The following is a 13,062-nucleotide window of genomic DNA, read 5'->3' as shown; positions in this document are numbered from 1 at the left end:
TTGATTTACTGCCATCAGCTGTTCATTCGCGCCCGCTACCACCACCATGCTCGACAGCGGCGCCTTCTGTTACTAATAAACATTGTACCAACCTTGTTTCGTGTAGCTCACTTGTTTGTCACTCCGAGCCACCCAACAGTTGGCACTTATGCAAACTTTCGCCGTCGGCGCCACAACTCAGCCTAGCGGCCGCTGCGCACACTATACCACAGACCGTCGCCTCGTGTACCGCGAGGCGCATTTCCGTGGTTACAGGCAGCACCGCCCACAAACTTCGCTTGCAAGATGGACCGCCTATCTCTTGCCGACCATACCGTCTCAAGCCAGAACTCATGAAAGTGGCTCGCGAACAAATAGACGATCTCTTAACAGCCAGCATCATTGAGCCATCTGCCAGATGCTGGGCCTCTCCTATACACTTCGTCACAAAAAGCGACGGCACATGGCGTATGGTTGGCGACTATACTAAGTTGAACTCTCGTACAATCATAGACAAGTACCCGGTTCCTAACGTCGCAGATTTTGAACATGCTCTTGCAAGTGCCAAATATTTCTCGGTAGTGGACTGTAAGAAGGCCTATCATCACATTCCGATGGCACCAGAGGAAATTGAAAAGAGAGCTGTTACAACACCTTTCGGCATTTTCCAGTACCAGTTCATGCCCTTTGGTGTCCACGACGCTGCACAAACTTGGCAGAGATTCATTTGTTTTGTTTACTTGGACGACATTCTTATTTTCAGTCCTACTTTGCAAAAGAACAAGGAACATTTGCAGATTGTTAAAGACACTCTAACCGCTGCCAGTGTTGAACTGAATAATAAGAAGCTCCAGTTCCACCAGACTTCGGTAAGATTCTTAGGCTACATCTTGTCAGCTAAGGGCCTCGCTCCTCCCAAGGATAAAATCAAACCTGTTTTGGATTTGCCACGTCCTCACTCGTTTAAGGAGCTGCAGAGGTTCATGAGAACAGGAACTATTATAGGAAGCACTTGCCTGCAACAGCCGTGGTTCAGGCTCCCCTAACAGACGCTCTTGCTGGCAAAAATACGGCCGGTATCCGGCCGGTCCCCTGGGCCACTGCCACGGAACAAGCTTTTGACAAACTGAAGCACCTACTAGCAAACGCAGTAACTGTTGCCCACCCGCATCCGGACGCTACATTTTTTTTCCTGCGGATGCCAATGATACCGCAGCAGGTGCTGTCCTCAGCCAAACCGTCGGAGATACTACCTCTCCTTTGCAGTTCTTTTCTAAGACGCTCAGCGGTCTTCAAAAAAAAGTACTCAGCCTGTGAAACACTTTCACACCGAGGTTGAGGGTAGGGACTTCTTCACTTTAACCGACCATAAACCTTTGGTTGCTGCTGTGAAGAACGCCCGGACTGACCCTCCACCTAGACACTTCCGTCATTTGGACTTTATATTGCAATTTACTTCTGACATACGATACATCAGGGGTGCAGATAATGTGGTCGCATATTTTTTGTCTCGTGTCGGCGCTCTCACAACTCTGATAGACCTCTCTAAGCCTCAGATGCAGTCTACACGGACACTATGGACCTTATTTCTGATCACAGCTCGTCACTCAAACCTGTGCGATCCACCTTTCCCGGTGTCATAGGCGAGGTTTGGTGTGACGAATCAACTGTTACGCTGCGTCCCTTCATACCCAAACCTCTTCAGAGACAAGTGTTCGACAAATTACGCAACCTAGCTCATCCAGGTATGAGAGCCTCTACCAGACTTATTTCAGAGAACTTCGTCTGGCGCGACATGAGTCGCGACTGCCAAGCCTGGGCCCGTGCCTGCATTCCGTGGCAACAAAATAAAGTTTGGCGGCACACAACGCCCCCACTAAGCAGCTTCACCGCTCCTCCCAGTCGCTTCCATTGACTTGGTGGGCCCCCTCACTCCCTCCGAGGGTTACAGATACGTGCTGTCTATTATAAACAGAACCTCTCGTTGGGTGGAAGCTGCCCTGCTACCCAATAGTACATCTGAATCAGTGGCATGATCCTTCATAGACACTTGGATTTCACGCTTTGGCTGCCCTGTTTACTTGACAATCGACCAAGGCCATCAATTTGAGTCTGCCTTGTTTTCTGAACTATGCAGGCTGTGCGGCATCAAGAAAATGCAGTCAACAGCATACCACCCCCAAAGCAATGGCCTCGTGGAACGTTGACATAGGACGCTTAAGACGGCCCTATGTTGCCACGGCCTCCTTTGGACGGAAGCCCTGCCATTCGTCTTACTCAGTTTGCGGACCACCTTCAAAGAAGACCTTAAAGGCTCAGTGGCTGAGTTCGTCTGCGGCTGGTCCCTTTCACTGCCAGGCGAACTTGTTGCTCCTACTCCAGTTGCCCTCAGTAGAACGGGTGAGGTTACACTGTAACAAGCTTCAACCCCCACCTTCTACCAGCCACACTCTGCTGCACACATATGTTTCCAAGGCACTCGACACTTGTGAATTTGTGTTCCTTCACGATGACACTGTAAAAGCCCCATTACGGCCCCTTACACAGGCACCTACAGAATTGTCAAACGAACCAGTAACACAATCGACACCGTAATTAAGGGCTCAGTAACTACTGTCTCCTTCAACAGGGTTAAACCTGCTTGCGTCAAGTTTTCCCCTACCTCACCCATCGTTAAAGAGACCATGCTCTCTGACCACTCTCGGCCTTCTTCCTCTGCTCATGATTCGAGTAAACTCACGCCTACACAGGCCCCGTCAACGAGCCCACACTCATTCGGGGGTTTTCTGCCTCCTGGCTTCCATAGCAGAGGCCCCAGCTCCCAGGGCTATAATATAACAGTTCCATCTTCGTGCAACTGCACACTGCACCACTCTTCTAACCAGTACAGCCCACAGGTTTCTTCCACGCCCACTCAGACCTCACTGTTTGACACTCACCTCTCTACTCACAGCACACCACTCTCACCGTGCTACAGTTTCTCCACCCCACCCCACTGGCTCAGAATACCTCTCCGTTAGCAGGTGCCACTTACGAGCTCTCTAACTACGTTCATCCTAATGACATTTGTGGTTTATCTGTCGTCGTTAGTGGTGATACCGCAGTAGTGCCGCTTGCGTGTGACAATTCGTGTGTAGTTGGAGTGTCACAACATGTAGTGAAGCATTTCAAAATCTCTTGAAGTGCTACTTGTGGCAACCTATGTCTTTAAGTTAGACCAAGTGGAAAGGTGATCATTAGGTTCCCTGCTGACGACACCCTTCCATACCAGCGCTCCTGCACCGGCCGCCGACTACGACCGCCGACGTTGCTTCATCACTTCAGCATCAGCATTCCAGGATTTGCTCCACGCTCTCCTCCCACATGGCCAGTGCCATTAGATGTGGAGGAACTCACTGTAATCCACTTAAACTCTCGCCAACCGCCCCCCCCCCTTCTGCACCTTCAATACGTACTCAATAATGCGGGGAGGGGGGGGGGGGTCTATGTCGCGTCGATCCACGGATTGGTAGGCCAAAACATCATATGTGTATTATGTCTTCGAGATGATCTTTGTTTTTGTATACTTCCGGGATCTCAGTTCCCACCTAGTCTTCGACCTGTACGTTTGTCGTGTGATAAAAGTATTGATGATTAGAAGAGAGAACCATGGTCATTACCTTACCACCTTGATATCTCCTTTAAGTAAACTACATTCTAGAAAGGATAGCTGAGGGTCCCTTTCTACCTCTAAAGTAAATTTTATGTTGGCATGGTGACTGTGTAGATGTCTTAGGATATTACTGAGCTGTTCCTCAACTTGGCTCCACAGGACAAATGTATCGTCAATGTAAATTTGACAGCAAAAAACGTGGGCCACTGCTGAACACAACTAGCACGACCTACCTGTGTTGCAGATCCTCTAAACACTTTCCTGATCTACATTAATGATTTAAAGGCATCTCTGTACTCCCAATTAGTAAGTTATGCAGATGATACCTCACTTTTGTTATTTTGCAAACAAACTAATAACTTGACACTGGCTGCAACTGATGGCTTAAGTCAAATAACTACTTACGTCCATGATCAAGGTCTAGAAGTCAATATTAGCAAATCCCAGCTATTACCATTTAAACTTGGTAATTCATACCAAACTTGTATTGATAATATAAGTGGCATCAAAAAAGTAGACACTGACAAGTGTTAATTTTTGGGGATATACCTAGATGAAAATCTTAGATGGGTAGACCATATCAATTTTGTATGCAATAAAATCAGCAGTTCACTGCACTTACTTAGCAAACTATGAAAATTAGTCTCTGAATAAACATTAAAAGCTGCTTATTATGGGACAATATTTGCATATATTAATTATGGAATAGAGGTATGAGGATGTGCTGCTGACAGACACATGAACAGTATCCTAACACTGGAGAAAAGAGCAATCAGGACCATGCATCAACTAGGATACAGAGATTCATGTAGGGAAACCTTTGTACAACATAAATATTTAACAGTATACTCCTTGTATATGTACAAATTAATAACATTCTTTGTAGACCATAAAAATAATGAAACTAAGTGCTCTGATGTGCATACTCATAACACAAGACAAAAAGATTGCTTCTTCAGAAACAGAATCAAACTAAAGACAACAGATATAGGCCTTGGATTAACGGCCAGATGTGGTTTAACAAACTGCCAAGTGCTACAACATGCCACAGAGGTAAAATATTCAAAAGGGAATTAAAATCATTCTTAACTCTCAAATGTTTGTACTCACTGAATGAATACTGATATTAAAATGTAGCTATTATTAATTCTAGGCCTAACTCTTCTATCTATATGATGTACTATTCTGAGGTGCTTGTAATATATATTATTTTTATAACAACATTCTGTAAATTCAACTGTATGTTGCATTATGAAGTCGTGTACCATATATTGCCTGTTAGTGGCTTCTTGTACATGTGAATTGCAAATTCTACTCAGGCCTATTGGCATAACTGGAATTTTGCCTCTTGAAGGTAAACACTGGCCAAGCATTCTGTTTCCTTGAGATTTTAAAAGATGTGCCAGCTACCATAACCTATCTGACTATCCTGGGTTCTGATGTTTTGTAATGCTCATGTGGATCCCTTCTCCTCACACAAAAAAGGCATCTAATTTAACAGAAATTTCTTGGGTTTCCAGTAATGTGAGACTGTCAAAGAGGTGTGACACCTTGATGATATCAGACTTGTACAGAGCACATATGTCCTCCCTTTACCAGGTTCAGTCTTTTTACAAATGAAAATTGTTATTCAAGTGAATTAATCACTTTTAAATAACTGCCACTCTCAATAAAACTGTACTAACAATAGAAGTTGTTCTGCGAACCTCTTTCAGGAAACTGAAGCATAAGTACCTTAACATAACTGCTCTTAAAGCTACTTTAATTACTACTCCAGTCCAGTTCTTTGCTCTGACCTGCTATGCAGACACTGACGTAACTTCGAGCATGATACATGCATGCTCGATCACTCCACTCATGTTTCTCAGGATCATAACATTTGACTGAATTGAAATATTCTCTTCCATCATGACCACCAATGAGATATATTAGCTTTTTCAGGACACATATTCCGTGATATGCTCGTGCCAAGGAATCAACAAAATTTGAGGAATACCATCGGTCTGTCCTGTAAATCGTGGGACATTAACATTAAAAGTCAATGAAGTCAGTTTGATGCCATTATGTTCACAACTATTAATAGAAATAAAAAAGGTGACAACACACATACAGCTGATTGAAGCTTGGTAATTAAACACTTGTAAAAGGACAGATCTATTACTAGCTTTTGAGGTACCACACTTAGTTTAGTGACACACCAGAACACAGATACCAAATGCACCACACCATTGCTCCATCAAGAAGAAGACATACAAGCAAATCCATGGCATAACCATGAGCACATACATAGCACCTTTACATGCCAGCTCTTTTGTGGGATATGTAGAGAGATTTTTCCTAACCACTCAAAATGCAAACCACTCTTCTCATTCTGCTTTGCTGATGATAATTTGGTACCCAGACTCAGGGCAGAGATACTCCATCACCATTCCTCGACATCCGTAAGACCTTTTCTCTTATCTTTTTCATCTGACTCTCTTCAGTTCACTCTCTTCAGTTCAGAATATCAATTTCCCTCCCCCTTTAACTATCTAATATCACCATGGACTGGAACAGTTTGACCACATCTTCTGTCAGAGTTTTGACAACCTTTCACTGTTCTATGAAATGAGGCATATCCTTCCCAAAACCTTTCACAATTCTTCTAAAGTGGTAATCTGACAACCACACAATGTACAAAATATTCTTGCCCATACTTATTTAACACCTACTTCCTACCTGTTGCCATATGTGTCATATCAGTGTCAAAAAATCCAGGCACAATACCTGTTCTGTGCCTCCAATCATTGCATTTATTGTAGTTCCATCAGAGGCACATCTTACCCTCTCAGTGGCAGGGTCACCTGTGGGTGTAGTCATGTCACATAGCAGTATGCTGTAACTTCTGCACAAACTTTTATTGGGCATGATCATCAATTAGTTGTCCAATCAAATGGATGGTCATTACCAAATTGTGTCCAAGCGAAACAGACTGCTTAGTAGCAGAACATGCTGTTTATCACAAGGCTGACTTCAATGCTGCTTTGTAACCCATGTAATCCTTTTCTATGACTAGCTTCTCTGAACTGTATACTTGTGACTTGTCTTACAACATGTTCTACAATCCTGCAGTTGCCCTGACATAATCTCCTCCAGCTTGTATACCACACCCACCAGGCTATCCCCATCTACTAATATACACTTGTCTCATTCTTCCTCTGTTCTGTCCTACTCCCATCCCCTCCAATTAAGCCATGCCTCTTATTCCACAGTGTAGTATGTGAAACTTTATCTGCCTATCCTGTGCTGAGATCACTGGTGCCACATGCCTTAATTTTCTTGACCTACATAAATGATTTATCAGGGATGTTCAAAAACTCTGGTTAGTAGGGGTGGGTTGAGTATTAGGAGCACATCTGAATATGGTATGAGAGATATATTTGCATACTACATTTGAAGGGTTTCACCTGTGGAAGCCTTGGTAAGACCTTCAGCATGCTGGACAAATAACTGCATGCTATTGACATAAGGCTACAGAGAATTTTGGATGTAGGAGTGACGTCAGGGGCTATGAAAGCCAATGTACTTTTGGTTATATACTAATGTGATATACTAATATAGGACCCAGACACATTTATAGCAGATAGAACTAAGAGAGTGATTAAACAGGCTTACAACAGGCTCACAGCAAACTAATTAACCTTTAATTTTCCAAAAATGCATATTGTGCAATTCCTAACAAATAAAAGAAATTTACCAGTACCAGAAGCTGAGATCAACTGGCACACTGCATGAGGCTTTAAGCCTGGCACCACTTTGTGGGTAAGTATGGAAAAAACACTACTTCTGCCTGCTATGTTCCCTCAGTATTTTGGCCTGGAGGCAAGATTGCAGGCAAACTTTGCATAGTTTTATTCAGTACTGTTCTATGACAATCTTATTGTGTAATGTTCCTGCACTAACTCAGCAAGGCAGCAGGGCAAGTCCAAACTCAGTTTACTGCTACCATTCAATTCAGTCCCAGCTGATAACCAAATAGCCTCCCTCCCCCTCTGCAATCTACTACTGCATATGGCTGGTTTTCATACCTTCCTCAGCTACTATGCACAGCTCACAAGGACTGCCACTGATCCTGTGCACATCCTTCCTCCCACCCCTCTCCACTATCCACCCACTGCCTTTCAGTTCTTGTGATTCCTATTCATGGTTTGCTTCCATGGAGACAATACTCACAGGCTCCTCCTCAACTACCAGTGAGTCCATGTATTTCACCTCAATGGTTGTGCAGCATGAACCTTCAGTCACCATGGAGATCCACAACTTCATCATAAACCCACCATAGCTTGGCAGATTTCGTGCCCTAAAGGACTGAACATAATACGGCTGGCCACATCAGAAATGCTGCACACAGCTGGACTATTTTCATCAGAGGAATGCACCAACATGTGGCCCTCCGAGTTCCGGCAGCATATCTGGACACTTGTCAAGGCTGTAATCTTGCCCAAAACACTGTTACACATGAATTGACACACATTTGCCCCCTCCAATCTACTCGGTGTTAGCCAGGTGTAACTATACAAATGTGGATGCAGCTGTCACTGTGACGGACAGGGTCTTAGCGCAGCTTGCCTTGGGGCCTGCACGAAACCCCATTCCCATACTGTGCCAGTACCCACATCACAATACCTTCAACCGCCAGCACACCTGCCACTCAAGCACAATCATCCTGAACAACTAGAAGTGGTAGGAATGTTCTGGGTGCTGGTGATCTTGGTTGGTACCAGTAGTATTTTGTCAGTGACACCAAAAACTGCTGGGCACAATTTGCATGGTCCCCAAACACCAGTGGGGGCACAACTGGCTTCTCTGCTATTTCTCAGTGTCTGTTCATCCACAATCATCGGCACTCATCCTCTCCAACAGCTTACTTTCTTGGTAACAGCTCCAATCTCTCAGTCTAGCCCCATAAACTGTTACCCTCCTCTGGACCCACCTCTCCCCTTCTCCGCACCCTGCCAAATGGCTCTGTGATGACAACCTACTGCTCCCACACCTGGTCTTTCAACCCTGGCCTCAGCAGAGGATTCACATGGATCTTTAGTTACAGACCCTATCCTTGATGGCAACTTCACTGCCCATTACATCCTCCTTCTTGATCTGGTGAATCATCATGTCTTAGACAGTATATCCCACCATTCCACTCACTGTACAGCCTGCACTGTCACTCATTTTGCCATCATACTCAAACTCTTTTTTTCTGATGGCTTTTCCAAATTTCCTCTCCTCATCCACCCTTCCAAAGCCCCCCCCCCTCCCCCCACCCAGTATGTGCACCATCAATACATGGCTCTACATCACAATTGTGCTATACCACAGTTCTCATTGCCCCTACTGCCTTTTCTTGGTTAAGCGAAGAGCTGTGCGTTTATGCCCTTTGGGCTCCATAACACCACCCAGACTTGGCAATGCTTTCTTGACAATGTCCTACATGGTGTTTTTGGTTGTTTCTCCTACATAGATGATATCCTCATCTATGTCCGTGATCTTGTGGAGCACTTCTGGAACCCCACGAAGGTAATTTCCAGCCTCTATGGGGTGGGAGTGATCATCAACCTGCAGTATTGCATTTCTAGTGTTACAAAGGTTGACTTCCTTGGACACAAGATATCATTTGCCAGCTCCCACCCACTGGACAGGAAGGCCCAGGTCATTACCAAATTTCCATGTCCCACAACCCCCAAAGAAATCTGCAAGTTCCACTGTATGGCAAATTTCTTCTGCTACCACCTCAAAAAGATTGCAAGCGTGCAAGCACACTTACTGGTGCAAGCACACTTACCTTCATACTCCAGGGTGACCCCACTTATGTCAGTAGGCCCATTCCCTGGATCCTGGATGGTGCGAATGACAGACAGTTTTGAACAAATAAAACATGACCTCTTGCGTCCTGTGCTCCTGGCACACTCATAATCATAATGGATGCCAGTGAGCCTGCTCCAGGTATCATTCTTCAACAACATGTTCCTGGCAGCCATTGACATCCTTTTACATGAAGCTCTCTGTGCTGCAGTGGAGTTGGACCATGTACAACTGCAAGCTCCTCACAATATATGTGCTAGGCAGTTCTGTGAGCAGGAGTACATAGCCCAGCTCAGATCAACATACGGCACATTGCGGGCATTGACAATATCGTCTTCTACAATAATAGGAGAAGTATAATTTACTTCTAGATTATGTGGCCCTAACCACAGTTGAGGATGGAATTTTATATTCTGTTATGAAATTCTTTAATAGGAACAATGTAGAAGATATCTTATTGGCTACTACTATAATTTATCATAATACTCTTTGCTCACAGGAATGTAAATTCCAGCTAACATTAATGTTCATATTGAACAGATACTTAATTTTTCATGTATATGGACAGATGATAGTGGTCTCTGAAATCATAAATGTTCAGTGTGAAGTAGTAAATAAAAAGATGACTCCTGATTAATGTAAGAGGAAGAGCAGTGGCTTTTCCTTAAGTATATGCTTTCCTGCTGTATAACACAAGTCATAATTTGTTGTTAGTATACTTTACAGAGGCAGTCTTCATTGCCTGTTTTTGCAAGTTACTCTTAATAAAATATTACATGCACTTATACTGTGGTTGATGAAGTTTTTATTTCTACAAAAACATTCTCATAATCATGGCACAACAGCCCAGAATACTTTAATGAGTGTAATACAGTCCTTCTTCAGGTAGAACTGATATACTGACGGGAGAATCTTTGAAGTAATTCCACCCAGTTCTTTCCTCCACCCCTCAATTTGTTGGAAGTGTCTATATTTTCTCATATATGAAATTTCATATTCGTTTTTCTCAGCTAACTTTTGAAGAATAAAGTAGTGTGAAAATTAGTGTAACAAGCTCTAAAAATCACAAACTATGTTCAGCATGTGACATTATTCAGGTGGTTGCCTGAGGATGAGCCCGCTGGATGTACTAGCAGCTGACCAGTTGCAGAAAACATCACAACCTATTCACAGTCTGACCATTACTGCTGTCAACAACAAACCCCACACAGTACAAGAGACCACAGGTAGATCCGGAAAACCACAGGAAGTTGAGTAAAGCAGATAGAAAGGGGAGGTCCTCCACTATGAAAATAATAAAGCAGAGACTGACTTTAACGAACTGAAGCAAATATGACTGAAAGAAATGCCATTTCCCCAATCTACATCATTACATAGCTGTTATCTCCAGACCTGTGTTCACAGTTGTACTGTAAAGTGAACTGGTATTAGTAAGTGGAAACTGTAATTTTATACTGAGAAAATTGTGATGTCATTATGAATGTGAGATTCTGCTGCTATCACAGTTCTTAAATCAACAGTGTAGCACAGGAAATTGTGATATTTTATGATAAATGTTCTTAAAATGATGTTCTTTTCTGAACTGCAATTTCTTGGAAGTTATGCTACGATGATGTACTACACACTAATGTAAATAAATTCTGCTTACAATATTGAAACCTTTAATATATTTTATAATTATTCTTAAAATCCTAGGCATGTGTGGCACATTAAAAGTAGAGATGATGGCAAGTTATTTTGTGTGTGTGTGTGTGTGGGGGGCGGGGGGGGGGGGGGGGGGGGGAGCAAGTAACAACAAGCTATGGACATCTCCCCACTCCTCCATCTGAACCAACCCTGATGTTTATCTAGAGGAGAGGGGCAGATCAATCTTTGTGAATGGAGTTGTCTTTTTGTACCTTGATGACTAGACTGTGAGATGAAGTTGACAGACACATTTAATATGAACATCTGTCCTTAGTTTTTTTATACAGTAGTTAAAATCTGCCAACAAGGATGTGTAATGCTTATATTTACTCCTAGAGAAAAAGAAATGTTTTGCCATAATTATGGAGCTTTAGTTTCATGTAGACAGAAAAAACTGCTTCAGATATTACCTTGAGTCATATGTCTCCATGAAATTTGTTGGTGCTCCATCACTCCAGCCACCAATGGCGAATATAATACCATATGGAATTCGTGGTCGGGCAACATCAAAATCAAAATATTTTTTTGCTGATTCCCTTTGAATGTTTTTCAGGTGTTCGCATGTACTTTGGAGCTTTTTCTGCAGAGCCTAAAAAAAAAGTTAAGGATAGCAATAAATGCATCCAAAGACAAATAATTTCAACACAAAATGTATATAGGATGAGGGTTACAAATATTTTCCCTGAGCCTAATGCTGCTCACAACTTTTCTGAGGATACTATGTTACCATTTTTTATTTCATACAGTAAGATTTTCATGGATGTGAAGGAAGTCAAAACATACATCAACAAAGAAAAGCAACTGTTTAAAAAGATATCTGCACTCTGTGCTAACAGTGAACTGTCCTAATACTTAATAGTATTTGTTCTTACATAACCTAAATCTAACTCAGTAAATTAAAATAAACCCACAGCCTAAGGGAAAAAAGGCTGCTCATTCCTTAGTTCTATTAAGCAGCAATTGTTTATCTTTTATTGGTAGCTTAATATTTATTTACTTAAATTTTTCTTTCTCAGAGAAAATATTTACAGATATGTGTAACAACAGAGGTTAAGAAATATGCCATAATCACAGTGAAGGATGCAGTGACATAGTGTTTAAAAACATAGTATTTGTAACATACTTATTTTATTACATAGCAAGTTTCAATCTATGTGATATTCATCAGATGTATCTAGAAAATATAAAAATAATGTGCAGATTTGTCACTGGGAACATTATGACAGCATACATGCATGAGACAATTTACAGAAATTACACAAACATCAGGAGGGAGAATATAATTTGATGAGAGAATCCCACACTCTTCTCTCTTCCACAGTTACCAATACTTGACTGATTGTTCTTCATTTTATACACAAACACTGTAAATAAGGCAATATAGTTACTTATGCAGATGATAAAATTCTGCTATTCAATGATGATGATATGGAAAATCTGGAAATAAAAGCTTACTTGGAAATAAATAATTCTATGCCAAAGGATTATGGAAATAAATTTACATAACAACATTGCTACAACATTTTGTGTAGATTTCCAGTTAAACAACAACACAATCAAGACATCAACATTTGCATCATGAGTGGATATAACAAAACATTGAACAATGAGCAATCCAGGATGGAATAACAACAATATTATGAAAAACATACAGTGCTACTCACCACATAGAGGATATGTTGAATCGCAGGCAGGCACAACAAAAAGACCGCTGTATGGTGACATACACACACAGCCACACACATTCATGCAAGCACAACTCACACACACATGATCACTATCTCTGGTCGCTAAGGTTGGCCTCAGCAGAGACAGAGCCGACATGTGTCTGTGAGTTGTGCTTGAGTGAATGTGTGTACATGTTTTCTATGTAAGGAGGAGGCCTTTTGGCCAGATGCTTGTATGTA

The 13,062-nt window shown here is 42.3% G+C and overlaps 1 protein-coding gene across 1 annotated transcript in view; it reads right to left on the bottom strand.

Moving 5' to 3' along the window:
- The window catches only part of LOC126298732 (kelch-like protein 10), a 151,967-nt gene that overhangs the window by 89,309 nt on the left and 49,596 nt on the right, over window positions 1-13,062 (bottom strand). Inside the window, exons 2-3 of the mRNA XM_049990211.1 lie at window positions 11,566-11,744; window positions 5,443-5,639 (exon numbers count right to left, since the gene is read on the bottom strand). Of these exons, the coding sequence (XP_049846168.1) occupies window positions 5,443-5,639; window positions 11,566-11,744 (376 nt within the window). The remainder of the gene's footprint in view (window positions 1-5,442; window positions 5,640-11,565; window positions 11,745-13,062) is intronic.

Source organism: Schistocerca gregaria, chromosome 1, assembly GCF_023897955.1.
Source record: "Schistocerca gregaria isolate iqSchGreg1 chromosome 1, iqSchGreg1.2, whole genome shotgun sequence".
NCBI classification, from domain to species: Eukaryota; Metazoa; Arthropoda; class Insecta; order Orthoptera; family Acrididae; genus Schistocerca; species Schistocerca gregaria.
The sequence above is the reverse complement of the archived record's forward strand: the minus strand, read 5'-3'. Positions and strand labels throughout refer to the sequence as shown.